This window comes from Gastrolobium bilobum, unplaced genomic scaffold, assembly GCF_033153095.1.
Source record: "Gastrolobium bilobum isolate Gb01-03AN ecotype WA unplaced genomic scaffold, APGP_CSIRO_Gbil_v1 utg2810, whole genome shotgun sequence".
Lineage (NCBI taxonomy): Eukaryota > Viridiplantae > Streptophyta > Magnoliopsida > Fabales > Fabaceae > Gastrolobium > Gastrolobium bilobum.
This window is the reverse complement of record NW_026895666.1, coordinates 523235-537750: the sequence shown is the minus strand read 5'-3', so window position 1 is coordinate 537750 and position 14516 is coordinate 523235. Positions and strand designations below refer to the sequence as shown.

General features: G+C 32.4%; 1 protein-coding gene across 1 annotated transcript; it reads left to right on the top strand.

Moving 5' to 3' along the window:
- The first annotated feature begins 3470 nt into the window (after positions 1 to 3470).
- Positions 3471 to 4996, top strand: LOC133287722 (uncharacterized). Its single transcript, XM_061485388.1, has 5 exons — positions 3471 to 3609; positions 3744 to 4006; positions 4114 to 4207; positions 4366 to 4477; positions 4834 to 4996. Exons 1-5 carry the CDS (start codon positions 3471 to 3473, stop codon positions 4994 to 4996), a joined length of 771 nt encoding a protein of 256 aa, XP_061341372.1.
- The last annotated feature ends 9520 nt before the right edge of the window (positions 4997 to 14516 follow it).

Genomic DNA, 14516 nt, shown 5'->3' with positions numbered 1-14516 from the left:
ATCATATCCTATATTGTTATCATTTATTGCAAATCAAACTTATTAATTAATTATTAATTCTCAAAAAGTGATAACTATTGATTTGGCAAAAATTAACAGTTAGAATTTGGTGTCAAATTTTAAAGTTTGACACCGGTGTAAAATGATCATATCCTATATATACATATACATATACATATACATATACATATATATATAGGAAGAATTCGTTTACAAACTTTTTTTACAAATTAATTGTGTTCTTTGTAATTTTTTTATTTCGTAACTTATGTTTAAGTTCATAATTAATTGTTGCTCATTAGAATTTTTGTAGTTTAATATTTATAATTGAATGCGTGTAACGAGTGATATATATTATATATATATATATATATATATATATATATATATATATATATATATGGTAAAATTATTTCTGCAGCCGCTTTACGTACAGCAATGACAGGTGTATGGTTATGATTTCCCACATTTAATGATTTCATCTTTTGTAGGGTTATGATTTTCCGCATTTAATGCTTTCAAAGTTTCAAGTATATATATGGCAATTATTTGCTTACTGCACGTACAGCAGCTAAAGAAATGTAAATCCATATATATAGGGGTAAATATTATTTCTACAGCTACTTTAGATAAGGTTATCTACAGCTAAGGTTGTTTCGGTAATTTTGTTTATTTTTTCATCATATTCATTTTACTAAAACACCCTACATTAATTCACCTAAAATTACAGAAGCACCCTTCATTAATCAAAACGACGTAGTTTTTGGTATAGTGGTAGATAACCTTATCTAAAGTGTGTGTAGAAATATTTTTTCCATATATATATATATATATATATATATATATATATATATATATATATATATATATATATATATATATATAGGGTTTTATTAATCTCATGTTAAAGAAGATAGTTATCTCATGTCATAGAGATAAATTTGTGGGCTCCACCACCTGAAAAAATAAAAAAAGAAAAAAGAAAAGAAAAATGTGGCATAGTTATCGAAGGGTGTGTATGAGAGAAAATGTATCTTATGTAACATAAGAATAGTTTTCCTATATATATATATATATGGAAAAAACATTTCTCCGGCAATTTGAGATAAGTTTATCTCCGGCTACCTCAAAACTACGTCGTTTTGTTTATTTATTTCCTTATATTAATTGATTCACCTTTGAATGGTTATGATTTCCTTTTTCTCTCCATTCCTTTATCACCGTTGATCTATCTTTGTACAGTTATGATTTAGTAGTCGGAAATCAAATTCTCTCAAGCAGCTTGAGAAATGATAAGCTATATATATATATATATACATAGGGACATGATCCTTTGACACCAGTATCAAACTTTAAAATTTGACACCAAATTCTAACAGTTGATTTCCGTCAATCAAATATTATCATTTATTACAAATCAAACTTATTTATTATTTATTAATTCCCAAAAAATTATAACTATTAATTGCCGAAAATTAACGATTAGAATTTGGTATCCAATTTTAAAGTTTGACACCGGTGTCAAATGATCATGTCTCATATATATATATATGGGAAGGATATTGAAGTATGACCGGTCATACTTTATATATATATATATATATATATATATATATATATATATATATATATATATATATATATATTGACAAATTTATTAGATATAACCCCTGCATCGAAGTTGACCAAATAAACCGTAGCCATTGCTTTTAATTTTTTTTTTTTTACTTTATTTTCAATTGGATATATTATTACTTTGGTGCTTTATAAAAAGGGAAAATTATATGTATGTACTTTTAAAGAATACAAATTTACGTCTTTTTAAGAAAGAGATAGACATAAAAAGATGAAATCCACACTTTTATTTTATTTTTTATCTTTATTTTTTCAGTGAGACTCACTCTTCTTTGTGTTTATCTCTCTTTTAAAATGACCTAAATTTGTATCCTTTAAAAGAACTAACACTCTTTCCTTATAAAAAAACAGCTATACTTTTCATATTCTTTCGTGGTATAACTTATTATGCCCAGCATTGCTAACAACCCGAACCAATAATGAGAGGAGCGAGAAAGGGTAAATGGATGATTTAATTGTGTTTGTGTGGAGAGAAATAGACACACACAAAATAGACATAACATTATATCCCAATGTTGTGCCAACCACCTAACTATTGTCCCATGACAATATTTTGTTAAAGCATGGAGGAAATTATGAAAGGGGGCTTAAACATGCATTTTAGGTTTAATTTAGAATAAGTGGCGGAGCCACATTGGTGCGTACCTTGACACCGGCTAATATAGCCATGTTTCAAGCATAGCTATATAAATGTAGCAAATCATGTTTCAAATTTTTTGAAAATTAGCCACATTTTGGATGTAGCTATATAACTGTAGCTATTTTGGCACCAGCTGAAATTTTTTGCATTGGCTAAAATACTTTATTGGCTTTAGAATCTTAGAGAAATATAAAAATTATTTATGTGCCTTCATTTAATAGCGTGAGTTTTTAAGTGAGATGATTATTTATTATAGTATTAGAGTTGTCATGACCATGGTGTCACGAGTTCAATCCTCTATACCACCATTTTTTAGTGAAATTAAATCAGCACAAGGTAAAAAAAAAAGTATGCGCAATATCCATTTTCAAACTCAAAAAACTTTTGCGTAGGAGGTGTGTTAGAGAAATTATATTAAAATCATTTATGGATGTGAGAGAGTGTGTTAGAGAGATATATAAAATCATTGATGTGCCTTCGCTAAATAGTTTTAGCTTTTAGGTGAGATGGTTACAAGTTCAATCCTTATTGCCCCCATCTTCCTAATAAGCTTATGCAATATTCACATATCAAACCTAAATAACTCTTACATGAGAAGATATGTTAAGTGAAATGATTGTTTATCGTGATATTAGAGTCGCCATGAACATCCAATTTCTAATGACATCCATAATTTTTATATTTCCCTAGCATAAAATTTTATATAATATGAAAAGAATACTGCTAGAAATCATTTCTTCCTTTGATACCTGATCTAACTGAAAAATTAGGAAAATTCTTTAGTGTTATGCCCTATGTGCTCCTTGAGCTAATATTTGGATAAAAAAATAATTTTTCTCTCTTCTCTCTTTAGCTATTATTCGATTTTGATTGGTTCAGGCTATTGAGTCAATAGTGCTCCGAGAGAACCAAAATTCTTCTAAAAAAATTAATGGCTCACCATTGAGCATATTATGAAAAAAAAAAAACATAACAGTGGAAGCCCTATCGTCTACAGGGGAGAGAGGGAGAGAGAGAGAGAGAGGAGGGAGGGATGAGTGGCTCTTGTTAGGGAGACAATGATTCAGACAGCCCGAGGACGTTTCATCCCCTCACTCCAACACCAATCAAGTTCGCTTCCACTACTTATATCTCTCTCACCCTCAAGTCTTCCGCCACCACTATTATTTACTTATATTAATTGGTAAAGTGAGAGATGATAAGAAGCATGGCAAGCTCATCCTCCTCACGAGGCATTGCTGCTATAGTCGGGGTTGGGCCCAAGCTTGGTCGATCCGTCGCCCGCAAGTTCGCTCACGAAGGCTACACCATTGCCATTCTCTCTCGTGACCTAGGCACGTCCCAATATATCATATTATATGAGTACATGACGACATATATAGATATATTTGTATTGGGGTAAAATATATATATATATATATATATAGTATGATATATGTTTGTTATACATGTTTGATGAACTCAACAGGGAGATTGTCAAGCTTGGCGGAAGAGATAGCGAGGGAAGAGAAAGCACAGGTGTTTGCAATACGCATTGATTGCTCGGATTCCAAAAGCGTGAGGGATGCATTCGAAACAGTGTTGTCTCTCGGATTCGTGGAGGTTCTTGTTTATATTGCTTATTACCAGCCCCTATCTTGGAACCCCACCTGTTTCCAACATCTCCACGTTGACACTTTCCACAAATCCCTTGCTGTTTCCACCGTCGGTGCCTTCCACTGCGCTCAACAGGTTCATTCATTAATTTGAATATTCCACAAATTAAATAGGTCTAGCTGCAGGTGCATGCGCTAACATTAACATGAATTGTTAATTTTGATGGAATGGAATGAATGAAGGTGCTGCCGGGCATGGTGGAAAGAGGAAAGGGCACAATTATTTTCACGGGCTGTTCTGCTTCGCTAATCGGCATGGCCGGATACTCCCAACTATGTAAATAATTAATATATATTATATAATCAATTAATTCTTTTTTTTTTTCTTTTTTTTTTTGTCTTAGCCTTCAGATCAAGTTGTGGGGAAACTGCAAACTAGGTATTTTAATTTATTTTGATAGTTAAATTAATGATATTTTGAGTTTAATGAGACAGGCTGTGGCAAATTCGCCTTGAGAGCACTAGCGCAATGCCTGGCGAGGGAATTTCAACCTCAGGGAGTGCACATAGCTCATGTTATCATTGATGGGGTTGTTAACCCACTCAGGTTGGTTTTAACTACCTTCCCTATTCTTCAATGGATTCTGATTCAAGTCAAAAAAAAAAAAAAACAAGCTGAAGATGTATAATTAATGACAGTGATCTCCCTTGGTAGCGAGGGAGCTAAATAAGTTTAAAGAAAAGTGTTTTGATTCAATTTTCACATATCATTTTTAGGAGAAGTTTAAATATCTTCATTCATGACTCGCTTGAGTCAAAACTTGTGGAGGATATATATCAAAGAAAATTAATTTGACTAAAAAAGATAATTAGAGTTGAGTTAACTCAAAAATAATAAAATTGAGAGTCATCTAAGTTAAGCAAAAAAAACAAGGGTACTAATTAGGTTTGCATGTTGTGGAGGCAAAGTGGTTCAGTTGGGGAGCAAAGCAGAGAAGGAGGAGGGGATGACGGCACAATGGACCCTGATGCCCTAGCTCAAACATACTGGCACTTGCACGTTCAAGACCGGACCGCTTGGACCCATGAGATGGACCTTCGTTCCTCCCCTGCTATACTCTTCTAGAATATGGCTGGCTACAATTTCTCCTTCACTCTCCCATTATTAAATATTAATCTTTAATTATCTTTCTTTTATTTTCTAGTGTCTACTATATTGTCTCTCATTTCATCTCTACTGTGAGAATATAAGTCAAGAATGTAGTTTTTTTTTTTTTTTATCTTTTAAGTTCTATTGTCTCGAAAGCACTTGCATGACGAAGATAACTGCTTTGGCAAATGTGATCATGTTAATAAGGTACTCATCTTTGTTGTAATCTTGTAAAGATTTAATTTTTCGGTCATGGGTCAAATTGCATTGGAAGGAAGTGGGAATGAACAGGGTATGGGCCAGCATTAGAAAAGTAAAAAGGACCCGAGGAATAGTTGGACTGGAACAAGGTTCCATGTATAGAAGCATCGCCCCGTGTTCTATTCTAGGACACATAATCTCTCCGTCGTATTGGTCTTGTGATTTGGAAAGTTTGTATTATGTCATGTATTTAATTACGTGATTTATTAATCTACTCCTAGAAGATAACTTATATCATGTTATAGAAACAAATCATGTGGGTCCCATTATTTTTAAAAAAATTAAAAAAAAAAAAGGAATGGCACGGCTTTTTGTATAAGAAAATTTTCTTCATCAATATAAGATAATTTAAACCCTTTAATTATAATATTATATCCAAAAAAAATCTCTTCATATTTACTTAGATATTAGAAAACACTTAGGGAGCTCGTGGGGATACCGGAGGGAGCCAACTCGTCTCAAAGAGATAATTAGGGTTGGGTAACTCCAAAAGAAAAAACACTTTTCAGTTTAAGTAACGTTATTTTCGTTTCTTTTTCAGTATAAAAGTTACATCATTTTAATTCTTAAACAAAAATTATTCAATTTTATATATAACTACATAATTATGTAAAAATATTTTTTCTTTTTGTTACTTATACTCGAAGGGGCTAGCAATTGCTATCATTTTCCTCTTTTAGCTACCAATGGCTATCATTTTATGCCCTGCGGCAGCAGCTCATTTGCATGAAAACAGAAAATATTTTCCTCCTTTATCTTGTTCATTCTGTCCACAAGAGAATGATTATCAACAACGAAACGGAGAAAGAAGTGCCAGTGATCACCTCTGGTCAAAAGGCACAAAACACGAGCCAGGATATACCATCGTTTAGAAATAATTTTTTAAATTTTGTTTCCAAAATAAAAAAGTATTATTAATTTAAAAATATATATAATTTTGTTTACTATTTCACTTTATTAATGCTTTTTATTGCACTTAATAAAATTAATGTTAAAAAAATAATTAATTGGTGTAAAATTAATAAGAACTAGAAGAGAAGATATAAGAGAAATAGGAGAATGTATTCTTGTTATATTGTCATACTATAATGATGCCTTATTTATAGGCTCGGGAAACATGAAATTTACAATAACTAAAATTATTCTCCAACGGCCATAACGTCTCCAACGGCCATAACGTAGAACAGTCATAACAGATATATAACGAATATGGACAACCAATAAATTATTTATAACACTCCCCCTTGGATGTCTAATAATCCTATTGAGAAGAAATATGTATTAGGAGTTGCCTCATTAAAACCATGGTGAAGGAAAAAAAGAGTGCAACACGTATTTCACTCTCCCTGATGATAACATTATTTAATATCTCTGAGTTTACGCATCTCGATCTTGTAAACGAGCTTCTCAAAACTTGAAGTAGGTAACGCCTTGGTAAATAAATCTGCCAAATTATCACTTGAACGGATTTGTTGAACATCAATTTCACCATTTTGTTGAAGATCATGAGTGAAGAAGAATTTTGGTGACATATGCTTCGTTTTGTCTCCTTTGATGTATCCTCCATTTAATTTGAGCTATACAAGTAGCATTATCATCACGCAATATTGTTGGAACCTCTTTTTCTAACTAAAAATCGCATGCTTTTCGGATGTGTTACGTCATTGACCTTGATCAAACACATTCTTGACTTTCTTCATGAATTACTATTATCCCATGGTTGTGCTTCCACTTGTGAATAAATATTCTGCTTGGAATCTAGCTTTGTGTGGTTCCGGCATTATTCTAGTATCTATATATCGAAAAGAAATAGTTCCTGCTAACAAATTTACAAATAAGGATAATCGGGGAGAAATATGAGGTTTAAAAGTTAGACATCCACTTTAATAATTTTATAACCCCCCATGTTCACCTTTATTATACGATAATATTAAGGTGATTATACCACACATGTCTTTATTGTCTTAATCCATTAATGATATTTGAAGCTTTATTCAACAAATTTCCCGAGAATTCTTATATGCTTCAAGAGTTTTAAATCCTTCTAGGATTTTTATATAAATTTCATTATCGATTGAATAAGCCATATAAATAGGCTATAATAACATCCATTAAACGCATGTCAATTTTTTATATACTGCCAGATTAATAAGACATCTGAAGGTGATTGCATCCACCACAAGAGAACAAATGCCAGGCATTTGCGAAAATCATTATGCTACAAGTCGTTCTTTATATCATATGACTTCATTTTTCTTATTATAGTTTTTGCACATTTGTACCCCACTGGCTTTACACCTTCACGTGTTTGGATTTTAGATTCAAAAACTTTTAATTTGAGTTGCGTCATTATATTTTGGCCAATTATTTTTTTGTTCACATTTCTTTAACAGATTTAGCTTCAAAATTCTCGTCTTGTTTTATCAAAAAAAAATGTTGTCGACAACTATATCTTTACGGTTTCAACTTTTTCCTGTAATGACATAACCAATAGAGATCTCTTGATTTTCATTATTTTCAGGTACCTGAACCTCCCTTGAGGTTTGATCAAAGTTATGTCTTTATGTCTCCATATTATGACCATTTTAATCTTTTGCTCATTTCCTCCATTTTTGAGGATTGTTATCCTTAGAACCGATCATTTGTTTTCATTGGGTTTTCATGTACAATATAAATTGGAGCATGAACAGTCGGAATATTAGACTTATTGGTCAATTAAATCATTTGGCAGTCGATGTATAATATCCTTTTTCTCATATTTGCTTGGTGCGTGGATCTATATGAGATAATGATAATGCATTCTGTATTTTCTAACTGTTTATTCTCTCCCCCTTATGTTGGAAAAACTGATAACAATAATTCACTAAATCTCCAATCATTATTTCAATATATTATTTAAGGAGATTCATATCCAACATATATCCCCAACTATATTTGGGATTCATCTTTGTGCGTTGTGGTGGAGTAATTAGTATATAAATCTAAATCGCACATCAAAAATATTATTTGGCTTCTGACCATAAGCCAATGTAACGGGGAGATGATAACTTATTGACATGATGCGTACAAGTACTGCAGTATAAAATATAGCATATTCCCATGAAAAAATAGGGAGCTTTGTTCTCATAAGCAATATTCTAGCAATCAATTGGAGACATACAAATTCACCACCATTATTATCTTTATCATATAATCTAGGAATTGTTCTCTTAATATTATCATTTGAGCAAACATCCTCACTAATATCAAGATGTGAGTTAATAATGGATATACATGTGGCCATTTTGTAGATGCATCTATTAAATTCATAATATTTGAAAGGTCCACATGATGGGTGAATGAGCCCATATATTTCACCCTATATATATGCATTTTAAAAATGCAAAAGATTGAATCGAAGAATATTCATGATCATATTAACTTTAGCTGGTGAAAATTGAGAACTAGCAGCACAAGAAAATTCAATAAATCGAAGAATCTTCTGGTTCTTCAATGCATGATCATATGAATTTTCAATAATATTTCGCATCATAGTTGATCCGGGATGGTTCATCCGGTCATGCCAAATAATATAGCTATTATAATCAATATCCTTTTGATTTACCAAGACATGTTTTTCAATCATGCTAATATATATTAGAAGCAAAACAGGTAATTTTTCCTTTTTATACACATTTCTTACCTGCAATATTTTAGTAATAATAGTATATCAATATGTGTGATTACATGCATTACATATGGAGGCATTAAAATCATTTTGTATATAGATAATTGATAAAATAATTCGAATTTTGCTACTTCAGGAGTAATAACCAATAAAGATATTGTTAGCCTCAACTATGGGAAGATATTGTTAGCCTTAATAGTAAGGTTAATCTCAAAGACATGAGATTCATAACACTTGCCCATTTTTCTTTTAATTTGCCGTATTTCATTAGCCACTTTTGTTTGGCTTCTTTCATGATTTGACCCAATATTAGATTTTCTATCATCCCTTTAGGGATTATATTATTAATGTGCTCATAGCCCTCAAAATAGCTAGAGTCTTTCATATATTTGACATTTGCTTCAGGCAATGCTTTCAAACAACGAGTCTAAAATTATAATTATTATCACTATGGAAAAACACTATAATAACTATATATTGAATGATTATTCATAATGATTCAAATCAGGGATAATTTAATGAATTGCATAACTGACTAAATTGCATTTAATTATAAAAATCATAAAACCACAACGGTAATGAGTTGTCTCATTTAACATAAATGCATAATCATATCAACCCACAAATCATGCATTAAATTATCGAATAACATTTAATCATACATAAAACAATTGTAACGGTTATTCAATTAACGGTTAAATTTCAAATAAAAGGCAAACAAATAGTCATTAAGAATCAAAATACAATAAAATTAATAATTATAACATTAATTTTGATTCACAAAGTTGGGAAGAATGCATTTAATTGCATATCATCACTACTCTTTATTTGCATTCAATTAAAGAAATATTACCAAATAAACGGAAATAAAATATATTATATGCAAACAAGTAAATTTAATGAATTGTTATTCAAACAATCTTGGTTGTCAATAATTACTCAATACAACAATAAACAACCAAACACGATAAATATAGCAAAGTAAATCAAACATTAATATAAATTGATCATGTCTAGGAGAATGATAATATATCGTCCATATGCATCAGATAATTGAGAAATTTAGAATTCAGCAAATTGAGGAGCCCTTGAAATATAATTACATGAAATTGGTAATTGTAGTAATGCTTTAACATAATAGTTGATCCGGATATAATATAGGCCTAACCAGGGCCCAATAAACACATGGAAGCCCAAGCCCATAAAGGACCTAGAACAAGGCATAAAAAATAGGCACGGGACGCGATAACTCTATCGCGTCACACCAGGCGCGATAGTCCCATCACGTCATACACGGCGCAGTGCCTCATCACAGCATGCAGGATATACTTACTCCCCACGCAACAGGATACCTTCTACAGACAGTAAACTTAAGGGTCAAGGCAACACCACCGCGCCCTCACACCAGTAAGCAATGGACAGCTCCACCTCGCCACGACTCTACTAATATACACCATGACGGCAAGCTCCTCAACATTTAAACCATGACAGCCACACTACGTTGGCACCAAGGAACCTTTGCCTTCACCATGAAGAAAGATCTCCTCCAAACACACATCTCGATTACTATATAAACATACGTTGTGCCACCAAGGTACGATCATCCTTTACTTTCACAACATAAACATCTGCCTCTGATACTGACTTGAGCGTCGGAGTGTCTTCGCAGGTACCCCCATTCGGTGCAACATGAAGGACGAAGGACAAAGAGCTCAGGCTCATCCCACATCAACAATACCAGGCCCAGGCCAGTAACCATCTAAGGAGTCTCAATCGTGTGTGATTTGAGCTTGATACGCATTGGGTCATCCTACCGTATCTGGTTCGATCAATAGTAAAGTTGCAGGAGGGCCACACTGATCCGAGAAATCAGAAAATGCAATCTAAAATCTAAATTCGAAACAAAACAAGACACATACTCTAAACTCATACCATTTTCAATTATAATCAATATTTATTAGTATGATGATATAAAAAATGCTTATTAAAAAAAATTAACATTCTTCTCAATTTGATTCACCAGATTACATGATCTATATATGCATTGAATCCTTATAATGGTATAGGAAAAAAATGAATCATTTAATTATAGAAAAAAAAATTGGTATACTAATCGTGAATATATAAAACCCGTGTTTGACATAAATATATAAATCATTTGTATTTGCCAAAATGCAATTGCAGCAAAACCATGAAAACATCTTATAGTTTAATTGTGGTGTAGACCATCTACTCTAATTATAAATTCATGTGATGCTATGAATTCAGGGATGCAAGGTAATTATAAAGCGTAAAATTATAAACAATAACTAAAATCAATGAAAGTATGTTTTAGATCCATGTACCTTATCGAGTTGCCAATCTTTTGTTCAATCGAGTTCCAGAATGATAACTGATTTCTAAATCATAATCATTTCTCCATAGCTGCTGAAAAATCTACCCTTGCTTTGCAAAAATCTTTTTCTCAATATCTTCACCTTTTGATTATACTTTTTGTATCCAAAAACTCCACTCCATTAACTAGCGCAGTAAAAAAAAAAATAACTACAAAATAATCAAGGTTAAAGTAAGTAATAAGAAACATGAGTAAATAGAAGGAAACATGAATAAGAGAGAAATGTTAAAGAATCATTCGAGTATAATCATCACGCGAGCTGATGAACCCTTAGTTCATCAGGTTTTTGAGCATGAATTAGTATAAATTTGTGTGATTAAATGGATGAAAAAGAGGTCAATGTCCTATAAATTCCTAAATACAAGTTCTGGAAGTTGTATTGAAAATTTACATTGTTCTTGTAGGGAATTGAAGCTCAAAGAAGCAAAAGAGAGAAGGAAGAAGATTCTGAAAATTGGAAAATTCTAAGTGTTGGGCGCTAAAACTCCCAAAACTGAGCGTTTTAGCGCCCTGCTGCACAAAAGATGCTAGTGCTAAACATTAAAACGGCCAAACCTGGGCGTTTTAGCGCCCAAGACAGTTAAAAGCAGTTGGGCATCCGTCAAGGTTGAGCGCTAAAACGTCCAGAAATGAGAATTTTAGCGCCCATGTCAGTTTTCAGTTGCAATTTGTAAATTATAAAAGGACAAGGGGCCTTCACAAGATCAGATGCAACTCTCTCATATCCATTCTCTGATATTCTGACTTTCCCCATCACACTAGGAGAAGGGAGATCAGGTCAGATCTTTCATAGATCTGATCTGACTCCTCATTTTCTCTGACTTTCCAAATTCTTAGGACTTAGCATTGTAATAGTTAGTATACTTTCATGTAATTGTACTTGAAGATTGAAGACTCAACTATCATGACAATGGAGTTTGATCTTTCTTCTTCTTCTCTTGTTATTATTTGTATTATGTCTGAGTAGAGTCCTTTGTAGTCTGATTCAATGGAACTCAAGTTTGAATTTATGAATGATTAATTAGATGTTTTGTTTATCTATTATGTGATTGTATGAAGTAGTCTTGATTAATTCTTCATGTTGAGGAATAGTGTAGAACAGACATGTTTACATTGTTTCTCTATTTTTGACAACTTCATCATCAGTGTTCTAGTAGTCAAGGGATTGATGCTAGGATTCTGATGTGATCTTAAGACCTTAGTAATTAATGCATGTATTAAGAAAGGAATCACCAAGGGATTGGGGTTTCTGATTAATGTGTCTATCAGGGTAGTAAGGGATTACATCTTGAGATGATAAGAAAAAGGTTGATCAACATCACACAGTAGATAATTCATAATGGAATTGGTTCATCTATAATTTCATGTTTGAGGGAAAATGACATCTGACTACTTGTTTACATTATAATTTACATTTTATTTATTTATCAAGTTTTAATTCAATTCAGTGTAGTTTCTGGTGACAAGAAATCTATGCAATCTATGAACTTTTGTTTGATTCAACTCAAGTACATATGGTTAGTCAGTGCTTGACACAAATCCTCGTGGGAACGATCTTTACTCATCATTTTATTACTTGTACGACTAGTACACTTGCTAGATTCACAACAAGTTTTTGGCGCCGTTGCCGGGGATTTGTTCTTCAACATTGACAGACACCATTAATATTTGAGATTGAATCTTTTATTTTTAGCAATTTATATTTATGTGTGAAGTTTGTATTTTCTGGTCCAGAGCGCTAAAACGTTCAGACGTGACCGTTTTAGCGTCATGCTACGCACATTAATGTGCAATGTCTCTGGAGACCGGCGCTAAAACACTTGATTTCAACGTTTTAGCGCTGGTCCACTTATGTGATTTACACTGTTATTTCATACATTTTACACACTCTCAAATGTTTTTTATTTTGTTGTTAGTTTCTTCTAGTTTTATTTTAGTTTTATTTTGTTGTTAGTTTACTTTTGTAATTCCGTTAAGTACATTGGGATAATTGCTGTTTTTGCATGATGCACATTGCGATAGTACTGATGCTATTGGTTTATATATGAATGTGTTTCAGTGATCAATTGCTGTTTTCAATTTAAATTGGTTGCTGGGGACAACAACATTTAAATCTGGGAATTGGGTGTGATTGAATGGCATGCAAACTTCAAGGAGATGTCACACAAATTGATGAGCCAAAACAGGGAAACATCTCAATCTCTTTTCTTTTCTAAGTTTTCCATGTGATTTAGACTTTAGTTGTGATATTGAATTTGGATTTCAGTTGTGATATGGAATTCCATGAGGATAAGACTGATCAAAGTTTTATATGATTGATCAAATTAAGGATACAATCTTATACTTTGCATGTTGAGCTTAAATGAAATGATTGCATGAATCATTCAATGTGTAAGAGTAGAAAGATTAGTTTTGATGCATATAGAGAAAATCAAGCATGCACTCTGAACTGTGAGGAAATTGAGCCTATATAGAAAAATTTTGTTCAGAGAGCACTTCACTGCGTGAATAACTCTAGAACTTACCATGTTTCTTGCTTGAAATGGTTCATGATGTATAGGGTAGAATTGATTGAGACATTTCCTTTTTGAACCAGAAAATTTAAATGGCCAACCTTAATGTTTCCATTGCATGAAACCCTTGAGCTTAAGCCTGTTTGTCTATAAAACCAAGAACCTACATTCATTCCAATCCTTCAGAGTACATGTTTCAGATAAGGGATAATGGATGAAAGTTCTGTTTGGAGAAAAGTGTTTTTGCAAGATTTGACAACACAAAGTGTTGGAAATTTGGAGAAAAAGAAGGAAGAAAAAGAAAAAGAAAAGGAAATAAAGGCACAAAGTGCTTGGCGAAGGAAAAGGGGGAATTAAAAACACAAAGTGTTTGGAAGAAAAAAAAAGGAAGAAAAGTTCAAGGAAAAAGAAAAGGTGGTGCAAAGAATGGATTAAAGGAAGAAGAAAATTGGAAGGATTAAGGAGCACATGGACAAATTCAATTGTGATCCTCCTTTTATCTGAATCTGAGTCATTTAATCTGGAACCTTTTTCAACATTGAAACCTACCTCTAGCCAACCAACATGCCAAGCCATATTCCATCCTTTAAATCAGAATTCTATCTCTAGTCAAGCCACACACCAAGCCTCATTGCCAGTCAAAACAAGACCTTTTTGAGC

Coding starts and splice junctions, on each gene's coding strand:
- LOC133287722 (XM_061485388.1), top strand. CDS start 3,471: ATGATAAGAAGCATGGCAAGCTCATCCTCCTCACGAGGCATTGCTGCT. Junction 3,610..3,743: donor CATTCTCTCTCGTGACCTAG/GCACGTCCCAAT, acceptor TGAACTCAACAG/GGAGATTGTCAAGCTTGGCG. Junction 4,478..4,833: donor GGGGTTGTTAACCCACTCAG/GTTGGTTTTAAC, acceptor CATGTTGTGGAG/GCAAAGTGGTTCAGTTGGGG.